Raw genomic sequence first — 12108 nt, 5'->3', positions numbered from 1 at the left:
TGCAAATTTTGCCTCAACTCTAGTATCATGGTTCATAAGAAATTTTAGTTCTAGCTCTTTTGTGAGAGGTATTCTTTTTTTAGAATGCTCAGTAATACTCCCAAATTAAGAAAATATATTAAAGCCCTTGATTACTTTTGAAGACAGTCTACATAAACCTCAACCAGAACTGAAAACTTTTCTAAATGTTTACTTTTTCTGATTTTTTTTTACTTTTTTTTACTTTTTCTAATATTAATGATTATATAATCCTTTAAAATTATAGATACCATAAGAATGAATTTAGTAAAAATTAAAGTTCTTATAGTAATATAAATCATAGGAATAATGGTGAAGAATACCTAGATCACATCTCTGTTTATACTAAAATTCCAGTAATCTTTTAGTTGTGTTTAGTGCACCTCTTTCAAAATCATTCAGAATGATTTGATTCTGTAAGACAGGAAAGCAAACTCAGTGAGTTGTTTTCTAGAAAATAATACCCAGCAAGTTCATCAGGGGGATATATATGTATTGTTAACATTTATGTGTGTATATTTGATAATATCCAGCAAGCTCTTCAAGATTGTATGTATTTCTCCCTTCTAGTTTTAGAATTTTTCGGGAAGTGGAATATTACGCATCATGGTGAACTTCTTCCTCTTTTAGAGGAAGGCCTTTAAGGCGCTGGTTCTCAACCATCCTAATGCTGACACCCTTAGTACAGCTTTTCATATTGTGATAATCCCCAAACTTAAGATTATTGCCTTTTCATAACTGTATTTTCACTACTGTTACGAATCTAATGTAAATATCTGATATGCAGGATGTCTGATATTGGACCCATAAGTGGGTTGTGACATACAGGTTGATAACCAATGCCTTTAAGGATCAAAGAGTATCAGACTTCACTGGAACATCTCTCTGACTATGTTATACTTGCTGTTTCACTGTCCTTTGTATACTGTGGCTTGCTGATTCTTCCTCGTGATCTTTGCTCTCCTTCTTCTCGTTAGCTGCAACTCTTACCAAGACCTGCATATCTCATTTCCTCATCACCTTTGACCTTACCTCCCTGCTGAGTCTATTTAAAATATAAATTCTATTCACTGCTACAAATTTATACCAATAGCTGTGTTTTTTTTTTCTGGTCTGCATTTTTTACTCTTATGTATTCCTAGAACTGTGACTAGCACATTGATGAGTTTGAAAGTATTTGTGGAGTACCAGTGAAGAAGCAGATTATGGTCATATCATTATATTATGACTAAGAGAGGCTACTAAGGACTTTTGCCATGAAGTATTGTAATCAGATATTCTTTTTAGAGAAATTACTAAGTGCCATAGACTTGGCTAGCATGTAAGGACCAGAGTTCAATCACCACCAGCACAATAGATAGATAGATAGATAGATAGATAGATAGATAGATAGATAGATGGATGGATGGATGGATGGATGGATAGATGGATGGATGGATGGATGGATGGATGGATGGATGGATGGATGGATGGATGGATGGATGGATAGATAGATAGATAGATAGATAGATAGATAGATAGATAGATAGATAGATAGATAGATAGATAGAGCTGGGAAATATAAACTGGATTAGAGGGAAAGGCAGCTAAAACTAGTTTATGAAATCCCATCCTTTTGTGCTGCTGAAAGCGTAGACACACTGATGACAGAAGTGTGGGCACAGGCGTTTTTAAGACACTGCCACTGTACAGAGCAGGGACAGTAAAAAGAGGAAGGTAGGTCATTTACTTTAGAACAAAGAATATTGGAGTCTGTGGGTATGCCAGTAAAGTCTGAGATAGAAATAGGTTTCCAGGCCCTTGGAAATGATTGAAAACTTGGCGCTACAGGCATGGTACTGTTCAATAATTTTAAATTCATTTTAACATCTTTGCTGTAGTTTGCCTGCTATAACTCTCCAGAAAAGAATGAAGGTTTTACAAATATTAGTTCCCTTTTATTAAAAAATTTTTAATTAAATTATAATTGTATCACTCCCCCAACCTTCCTGGTCCTCCCTCCAATTCCTTCCATGTCTCCTCCTACCAACCCCCCCACATTACCCCTCCCTCCGCCTAAACTCAATAGCCTCTTTGATTATTATTGTCACATTTATAAATATATAACTATGTAAATACAGTCCTCTGAGTCTGTTTAGTATGGCTTGCGTGTGACTGATTTTAGGGCTGAACACTCAGTCAAGGATACCATTTAGGGTCTTCATTCCTGGGAAAAGCTAATTCTCATATTAATCCATTTTTAAAAAGATCTCTTTTCTCATAATCTCTTTTTCCTTACCTAAACTCCTTATTTCAAGTTCTTCATCGCTTCCTTTCCCTTGCTGCTTACTGAACTAGCTTTTGCTACCTGTATTTTTTTTTATTGTGAATCCTCAACTCCTCTCTAGTAATATCTTCATAATCTTTTGAACAAGGGTTTTCTCTCGGGGTTCCACAAATATTCTTCATTCAATTTGTATAATTACTATGAGGGGAACTCTGTTAATGTCCACCCATTTTTATGGAAGAGGACACTAGACCCTAGATATAGTTATTAAGTAATAAAGCAAGAGTCTGCCTCATTTAAAAAATCTCAGTTAAAATGCTTTCTTTGAGAACTTGCAGTAGGGAGCTAGAATTAATGTAACTATAAAACACTGCATGATTTAAATTTTAAACACACATATATTTATATTTAGTTAGTTATTAAGTTTAATATTTAGCTTAGTAATTAAATTTTAAATAGCAGATAACAATTTTTATATCATTTATAGTTTAGTTCTATTGGACATGGACAAAATTGTAAACACTTATATGTGCAAAACTGAATAATTGGAGTCAATTTGTTTCTCTTTACTCCAGCTGTTTGAGTTGGGTCCTGATGGAGGAGATCATGAAACCGATGGCGACCTCCTTGCAGAGACTGATGTGTTAGCTTATGACTGTGCCGCTAGGTAAATGTTCTGCTCATTATTCAGTAGTTTTTATATACATGAAATCAAAATTTTATTTTAATTTAACAAATACTTTTTTTTTCTTTTGGTTTTTTTTGAGACAGGGTTTCTCTGTAGCTTTGGGGCCGTTCCCAGAAGTAGCACTTGTAGACCAGGCTATGCTCGAACTCACAGAGACCCGCCTGCCTCTGCCTCCCGAGTGCTGTGATTAAAGATGTGTGCCACCATCACCTGGCAGCAAATACATTTTTAAAAGGAAATTTTGACTAATCCATCTATAAATTGGGAAATTTAACTATATAAAGTTATGTTTCACTTAGTGATGGAGATACATTCTGAGAATTTCATTGTTAAAAAGTTTTTCCACAGACCTAGATGATATGACCCTTTATACCGAGAGTACACCTTGGTCAGATAGTTTAGCTACCATCCATTGTATGTGATTTGTTGTCTGAAATCTTGTTATGAAGTGTATGAAGTGTTGTTATTACTTGTAATAATATTATATTAAAACTATTAATCTTAATTTTTATGTAGTTAGATGACTAATTCAATACTGGAAATATTTATTGCCCACGTAGTTTCCTTAAATTCTTAGAGAACACAAGTGTGCTAGTGCTCTAGTATTTGAAGCAATCATTTGTTACATGTCACATTATATATATACATATAAATATTCAAGTAGTCGTAGTAGGCCATATTTCAGATACCCCCTGCTCTCTGACTAACATTGAACTCCCAGAGATCCTCCTGTCTCTACCTCCCAAGTTCTGGATTAAAGGCCTGCGCCACCACTGCCCGGCTCCTGTTTCTTACCTTAAGTGATTTTCAACCTGTGGTTCATGAGGCCTGAGGAAAACTTCTGTCTCCAAAATTTTTTACACTATGATTCATAACAGTTGCAGATTTATAGCTATGAAGTAGTAACAAAAATTATTTTATGGTTGGGGGCCACAGCAACACGAGATACTATAATAAAGGGTCGAGATACTATAATAAAGGGTCGCAGCACTAGGAAAGTTGAAAACTACTGCATTAGACTGTATCATATTGTTGTTACTTTGTAATCTTTACTGCTTATACAAATCCACTTAAAGGAGACATTTCAAAAAAGATAATTTTCATTAAAATTTAATATACATTATAATTTGCTGTATATTTTTAGCAAATGATTATGATTTTAAGATATAAATTGTGATGTCGTTGGTAGAGAATCACCTAGATTTTCTTCGTTAGTTTACTCACCAGCTTTTACGGGGAGCAGTTGTATCTCTTTAACAATAATTGTAGTACCTTGCCCCAGTCTTCAAAATAGCAAGTCATTGCCCAGGATACTTGCCCCAGACAGTCATTTTCTTCATATGCTACCCCTCAGAACACTTAGCTGAATAAATAACCCACAAGCTAAGGGCAAAATTTTTTGTCTGGGTAATTTCTAATGTTTTTATAACAATTTAAAAATACTTTTCTTGTTTTAATTTGAAAATTTTAAAATATTTAAACATATTATTGAATCTACAAAGAAAATAAAGAAATATAATTTGATTTTCTAAATATAAAGAACTGAAATTTGTTTTAGTGTCCAAACTTTAAAATAAGATTTTTTTAAATCTTATTGTTTTTAAATAAAATTCTTATCAGATAAGAATCTTTAAAAAAAAGCAGTATCATGGGTTTTGGTATAAGGTATTTGAAGGGAAATGCATATACTAGACAATTGCAAAGGTATTTGACTTCTTAATTCCTATAGAGAAAAATACGCAATGATGTTTGACGAGCCAGTTCTCCTACAAGCTGGATGGTGGTATGTAGCTTGGGCTCGAGTGTCAGGTCCCAGCAGTGACTGTGGTTCTCATGGACAAGCGTCTATTACCACAGATGATGGGTAAGCACAATGTTGAATTTGGACTTACGCAACTCTTACTTTCATTTGTGGGATCTTGTTCTGAAATCTCAAAGAGTATTAATATAATTGCTAAAAGTTAAATTTATGTAACCTATATGTTATATAACCAAATATACTAAATTAAAATCTAGACAAAAGGGAGAAGACTGCATTATTCTTGTCAGATGGCATATGTGTCTTTCTGAGTATTAAATTGTTTAAAAACTTTATAACCAAGTTAAAGATAACATAGAGGAAGGGTGCAGGATACTGATGAATTTATATGTGTATTCACATTAGGTTGACACTGCATATGCAGAAGTTTGGAAGACACAAAGTTTCTGTCATATGAAATGATATTATCTTGATGAAATTTAGACAAAAATTTACCACTTTCAGATTAGGAAGAAGCTTGGCAGTAAAGGGTTTGCCATTGGAGACATTACTATCTGAATCCAATGTAAAAAATGTGATGTTGATACCATTCCCCGTAATTCTAGCAATGGCCAGGCAGAGGCATGTGCATTTCAGGAGCTTGCTGGTCACCCACTCTAGCCCACTTAGAAAATTCCAAGCCAGTGAGAGACCCTTTTTTAAAAACCAAACCACACAAAAGAAGCAAAATAAAACAGTGATTGACTCTTCAGAAGTGATACTCATATAGATCTCTGGCCTCCGTGTATACACATGCCCAAGTGCACAGGCACCCACAGCAACATGCACATACACACATACACCTGCACAAAATAACTACACACTTCCAGATACATTATTTCATTTGGTTTTCTCAGTACGTTTTGAAGCAAGTATTAGTCTCATTCAAACTCAGGAAATTAGAGAAATAAAATGGGAAAATGATATGCTTAGAATAATGATGTGGTTACCATATACAGAACCCAACCTTCTTTCTGCTCTACTTATTTCATCCTAATGTTTGAAAATATTATGATTTGCAAGAGAAATTACATTTGTTTTTGTTCATCATGAACACAGTAGTACAAAAGGTACATGCTAATTTTTGAGTAAATTCTATGCTGATGAGTATTTAAGTTGAATCTGCCATGGGATGTTTCTTTTTCTGCTCACTGTTAGATTTTTGCTAGCACTGCTAATGTCACAACACTTAGAGGTTGGAGTCCCTAAATGTGTCTGTGTAAGCTGCTTTCATGCTCTCAGATGGAGATCTTTAGTTCAAAGCTGACGTGAAGGATGGGAGGCCCAAGGGTCCTCATCTAGGAGTTCCCATCAAGTTCAAGCACCTCATTTTGTTGATAATTCAGCAGCTATAAATCAGTGACTGTTTCATATGTCAGTCTTTAACAAATGAATAATTTTCATTACCATAAAATTTAAAAACATTATTATTAAATTTTGTATTAATTTTAATGAACCTTAAAGCTTCTCTCTCTCTCTCTCTCTTTTAGGGTTGTTTTCCAGTTCAAGAGTTCAAAGAAGTCAAATAATGGTACCGATGTAAATGCTGGTCAGATACCTCAACTGTTGTACAGGTATTTAAACATTTTATAGTTATAGTGATTAAAATCACTATAAAATATGCAGCATAATAATGGAGAAATTATTGAAGCATTGAACAAATTAATGTTACACTTGTGAAATATAGCTAATTAAAAATATTTAGATAGTATTTAGTAAACTTTTTGAGAACTTTCTGTATCAAACCTAATTTAACATTTTGTATAACTCATGGTATCAATATAATAACAATACTATGCCAATAGCTGTTTGTTTAATTTGCTTATTGATTTTAATACCAATTTCAAAATGTTATAAACTAGTAAAGGATGTACTGAGGAATGCAAGGTAGGATGGGAGGATGTTTTAGATGTGGACCTAGTCAATTTATTGTAATCTTTCTTTTCTTTGTGCTCGAGATTAAACCTAGGGCCTGACACATGCTTGGCAAGCTCCCCAGTACTCTGCTATATCTCCAGCCCGATAGTCTTACTTATTTTGTGATAGGACACATTGGAAAATCCGTTACCATTAATTTCTACTTTTACTTAAAATAGCAAATTGTTCATGTTTATTATATTTTAGCAGTAAAAATTTTAATTAATTTGCAGTAATTCAAACATGTATTGACATATGCCATGCCAATGTATTTGTCTGTTTTTAGATTACTTATAAAATCCCATTAAAAATATATTTTTCTTGCTAAACATAGTCCCCAAAAGTAGAAGAAATAACTGTCTTCCATGACTTCTCTTCTAGTAATCACTAAAAGAATTTGAATGTTAGGAGCCTCATTTTTCTCCAGGAAGGAATTTTAATGATTTTTACATTATCTATTGTAGCCATTATTTTTGATATTGGTAGCATTTTGTATGTTTGTGAGCCTTTGCCTTTAACAGCTGAGCCATCTCTCCAGTCCAAAAGTTCTTTCTGAACATAGCAATTTGTACTGGACTGTCTTTATGGACTACTGTTGAATAACTATATGTACATTACTAGTAAATATGACTTTTATATGTTTTAGTGGTAAAATATTAATGCAGAGTATTTTATTATGGCAAAAATATATATTTTTATATGTTATTTTTATTCTTTGAGAATTTTACAATATATTTTGATAATATGTACCCCATTCTCCTTCCCCAACTCATTCTTAAATCTGAAGTTTTGTCTTTAATTCATTGATTGAATTTTATAGTATTTGATAGATACATACTGATTTTAATATTTAGTTGTTAAATTTTTATATTTCATAATATATATTCATATATGAAAACTGCTTATATAATTTTTAATCCTTCTCCCTTTTCTTCTACCGTGACCACTACTCCCTCTTAAATTTATTAAGTATTATTTTCTTTAAGTATTATTGTTATACACCCCCCCCCCGCACAGATACATGTACATATGTATGTGTGTACATATGTGGATAGGTTTGTAAGTAAATAGGTAGGTAGGTGAGTAGGTAGGTATGTAGGTAGGTGGGCTGGTGAATAGATGATATATCGTACTGAGTCTATTTAGTCTTGCTCTTATGATTTAGTGCTGATTACTTGGATTTGGATAACCTCTCAGGAGCTATTCCCTGGAGAAAACTGGTTTCTGTTCTCTCACAGCCATTGATTGTCTATAGCTTTTCATCTGTGGGTGGAATTAAGGACGGCTTCTCCCATCTACATTGACATGTCAACCGGTGTCATTATGCAAGTCTTGCTTGTATACAACCATATTGTTGAGATTTTTGTGGATGTAGTTTCCCTGTTATATCTAGAGGACACTCTAGATTCAACCTTCCTGGTCCCTCCATCTTAAAATCTTTCTACCTACTCTTGCATGATTCCCTGAGCTTTAGATATAGGGTTGCACTGTAGATGTGTCAATTGTGACTCCGTAGCCCACAACCATTTGTTTTCTGCTTTATGACCTACTGTGGATCTTTGTAGTACTTTGCATCTGTTGTGAAAGACCACTGAGTTCTGTTTGTACTTTCATATGCTCCTGGACATGGGGCCATACTGGAGCACGCTTGGCCTGCCAAGGGCCATCCCCTAAAGAAAAGTGACCACTCTTTTCTCAGGAGTCATTGCCTGTCCATAGCTTCTCCCCTTTCCTTCCATAATGGAAAACTGACTGGCTTGATCTCGTGATGGGTTTGCTCAGGCAGCCACAGCTGCTCTCCATGCAGGGGTGCAGCATTCCTATCAGGACCAGAAGATGCTGCTTTGTCCTGTCTACCCAAACCTCTACATCTGGAAATCTTTCTGTTCCCTCTTTTATAATGCTCCTCAAGCCTTGGGGTAGTGGGAGGTAATGTAGAGTCGTAGCTGAGCACTCCACTGATCCTGAAAAATGTACCTTAAAAAGTTATCATTGGTCATTAATTTGAGCATAATATATCGTTTGTCTTCTACCACCAGACTCCCAACCAGTGATGGCAGTGCTTCCAAAGGCAAACAGCAGACTAGTGAGCCTGTACACATTTTAAAGAGATCTTTTGCAAGAACTGTCTCAGTGGTAAGCCATTTTAAAAAAAAAATGTCAGCTTTGCTACTTGTTGCAGAATTTTAATTCTAAGACTGTCTTAGCTTAGTTTTATGAATTCAGATTTGCTTTTATTTAGGTGTATATTTTAGGCAAAGATTAATGTATACTTTAAATAGAAAAAAGGAAAGATGTTGCCTATGCCAACTCAGCTGAATTGGCTTTTGTATGTCTGAAATAACTTGTGACTTTTCTAACTTGACATTTGCCCTGCTAAACACTAAATTTGGTATTTTTTATTAAGATAAGTATTATTTTGTTTTTATCCTTTTTAATATATAAAAAACCATGTGATCATTAGGTTATTGAAATTGTTCATATAAAAATCTATTCAGTCATTTATTTTCAAGCTTTCTTTTATTATATTATACCAGCAGTCATCTGGGCCTTGGTGAGGAATGGGGAGCAAAGTGCTCCACTCTGAGATGCTTTAATGTTTGCTGTTATGTAAGTGTGATGGTCTTCAGACTGTCTAGAACTTCAGGGGAAGCCAACCCTAAACACATGCGTGAGAATTTTTAAAAATCTAAATAGTGATTTTTGTTAGTAATTTCAAATCAACTTTTCAAGAATTGGTTATAGTTGTTATTATACTTTTTTTGTTTTGTTTTTTGTTTTTCGAGACAGGGTTTCTATGTTAAGGCCCTGGCTGTCCTGGAACTATTTTTTGTAGACTGGGCTGGCCTCAAACTCACAGAAATCTACCTGCCTCTGCTTACCAAATGCTGGAATTAAAGGCATATGCCACTACTGCCTGCCTATAGCTTAATATATAAGTAATTTTTATATAGTGATATAGGTATTACTGGTTTATAATACTTTAACACTACTTTAAATTGTTATACTATATTAGCATAATTTCAAAGAAACATGTAAATTATGACTTTTTTCTATATATTTTTAAGATACATTAACTAGGCTGGCAAAAGGTAAGTAAAAATGTGCACACGTATTTTACTTCAACTATCAAAACTCAGTAAAAAGTTCAGGATATTTTTGAAGTTACATGCCATTATTGTTCTCTTTATTCAAACTATGATATGCTTTAATAACTAGTATGTTTTTTCATATTGTGGATTAGGAATGTTTTGAGTCATTGCTCAGTATTCTTCACTGGAGCTGGACCACCTTAGTCTTAGGAGTTGAAGAACTTAGAGGATTAAAAGGGTTCCAGTTCACAGCCACACTTCTCGATTTAGAGAGACTACGCTTTGTGGGGACCTGTTGTTTGCGGTTGTTGCGAGTCTATACCTGTGAAATATACCCAGTATCAGGTATGGTAAATTTTAAAAAACTTTGGAAAGAAATAATTTCAGAGATTAAGAAAATTAATGTAGAGATACCCTAGTATTTTAAGATCCCAAGATACCTTTAAGTTGCTACTAAAATTAAGAGAGAAAAATATGTTACTTTTAAACTATATTTATCAAATAGAAAAATTTCAATTACAAATTTAGACTTAAATAATGATGCTAGTTTTTTTATCCTATGTAGATTTTTTTTGAATTATTTTGTAGCCCACTTAGTCTCTAAGCAGTTTCATTTCTGAGTTTTGGTATTTGATTTTTATTTATACAGTAAATGAATTATTATTGTCATGTACATGCTTTGGTTTATTAGCACTTTTTCTTTTTATTTCTCAAAGCTACAGGAAAAGCAGTTGTAGAAGAAACTAGCAAATTAGCAGAGTGTATTGGAAAAACAAGAACTTTGTTAAGAAAAATTTTATCAGAGGGAGTTGATCATTGCATGGTGAAGTTAGATAATGACCCTCAAGGGTACCTGAGCCAGCCCTTGAGTCTTCTGGAGGCTGTTCTTCAGGAGTGCCATAACACCTTCACTGCCTGCTTTCACTCCTTCTACCCGACTCCTGCACTACAGTGGGCTTGTCTCTGCGATCTGTTGAATTGTTTGGATCAGGTAATTTAAATTTATAAAATGTTGATTGAAAATAAAATATATTGCTTAATACTGTGTCAGAAAATTAATTTACATTTTCATCCTTTGTTAATTACTCAAGGTCAGTTAGGAAATCTACCTGGTGTGTGTCACGTATATAGCTAAAATTTAAAAATTTGTTTCATTCTCTGGTGTCATCTATTTGTTATAAAATTACCAGTCATGTTTATATAACTGCCGACTTTCTCTTTCAGTCTGTAGGGGAGGTTATTTGAGAGTGTGTGTGTATGTGTGGGAATATAGTAACTGTGTGGAAACAAGTGGCCCTCAGCGTCTCCACAGATAGGTGAGAGGGGAATGAGTGAAGGACATGGTAACATCATTTATTCACTAATGAAGACTCCAAATCCAAAATGCTTTGCAGAGCTATAGCGCAGAAAGAGACATTACCACTGGTAGTACTGCAGTACTCATGTTGCAGTAATTACCAATGCAGCTAGACAAAAAGAGGAGGGAAAAGATTTGAATAATAATATAAACTATCTTGATCTATATGGTTTTACTTTTATTTTTAATTGTATGTGTGGTGATATTTTGTTTGTGCTCTAACAAATAAAACTTGCCTGGAGATCAGAGTGCAAAACTAGCTACCATTTAGGCAAAGAGGCCATGCAGTGATAGCACACGTCTTTAATCCCAGCACTAGCAAGACAGGGGAAACAGAGGCAAAAGGAACTCTCTGAGTTCAAAGCCACCCTGGGCTACACTAGATTGATCCAGTCTCAAAGAGAAACAGAGCCAGGCCATGGTGGGGTGTTGGCTCACACCTCTAATCCCAGTATTTGGGAGTCACACATCTTTAATCCCAACACTAGGGAGGTGGTGACAGGAAGGAATGTGGCTGGGCAGAGAGAGGAGTGTAAGGCGGGAGGAGACAAAAGCTCAAGGCATTCAATCTGAGGACCAGTAGACACAGAATACTCGGCCTGAGGATTTCGTAGAAGAAAGAACTAGTGGCTAGCTGCTCTGCTTCTCAGATCTTTCAGTTTTCACCCCCTAATATCTGACTCTGGGTTTTTATTATTAAGACCAATTAGAATTCACATGACACCATGTGCATATGTCTTTTGTATATATGCAGGTGAGTAGAGCTTGAGAGGGCTGTTGGAGCTGGCGTTACAGACAGTTGTGTTCCATTGAATATGGGTGCTGATACTTGAATGTGGATCCTCTGGAAAAACAGTGTTATTTTTTTTTAAATATATTTTTTTATTGAAAAAAAAAAGATTTCCGCCTCCTCCCCGCCTCCCATTTCCCTCCCCGTTTCCCTTTCCCCCCTCCTCCCTCTCCTCTCCCCTT

The 12108-nt window shown here is 34.7% G+C and overlaps 1 protein-coding gene and 1 long non-coding RNA gene across 17 annotated transcripts in view; one reads left to right on the top strand and one right to left on the bottom strand.

The window, feature by feature from the left end:
- Window positions 1–12108, bottom strand: part of LOC126503159 (uncharacterized) — a 1076305-nt gene that overhangs the window by 120123 nt on the left and 944074 nt on the right. The gene's annotated exons all lie outside the window — the stretch shown is intronic.
- Window positions 1–12108, top strand: part of Mycbp2 (MYC binding protein 2) — a 214271-nt gene that overhangs the window by 88456 nt on the left and 113707 nt on the right. For all 15 annotated transcript variants that reach the window (XR_007592185.1, XM_050144671.1, XM_050144676.1 and 12 more), the window contains 6 exons: window positions 2860–2951; window positions 4702–4836; window positions 6261–6344; window positions 8727–8823; window positions 9932–10124; window positions 10496–10770. Coding sequence is in view for 14 of the 15 variants with exons in the window: in XM_050144671.1 (XP_050000628.1) it covers window positions 2860–2951; window positions 4702–4836; window positions 6261–6344; window positions 8727–8823; window positions 9932–10124; window positions 10496–10770 (876 nt within the window). In the remaining variant the exon portion in view is untranslated. The remainder of the gene's footprint in view (window positions 1–2859; window positions 2952–4701; window positions 4837–6260; window positions 6345–8726; window positions 8824–9931; window positions 10125–10495; window positions 10771–12108) is intronic.

Source organism: Alexandromys fortis, unplaced genomic scaffold, assembly GCF_014885135.2.
Source record: "Alexandromys fortis isolate MF-2015 unplaced genomic scaffold, M_Fortis_MF-2015_v1.1 scaffold_43, whole genome shotgun sequence".
In the NCBI taxonomy this organism is placed as follows: Eukaryota; Metazoa; Chordata; class Mammalia; order Rodentia; family Cricetidae; genus Alexandromys; species Alexandromys fortis.
Note: the sequence above shows the minus strand (reverse complement) of the source record. Positions and strands in the feature narration are given on the sequence as shown.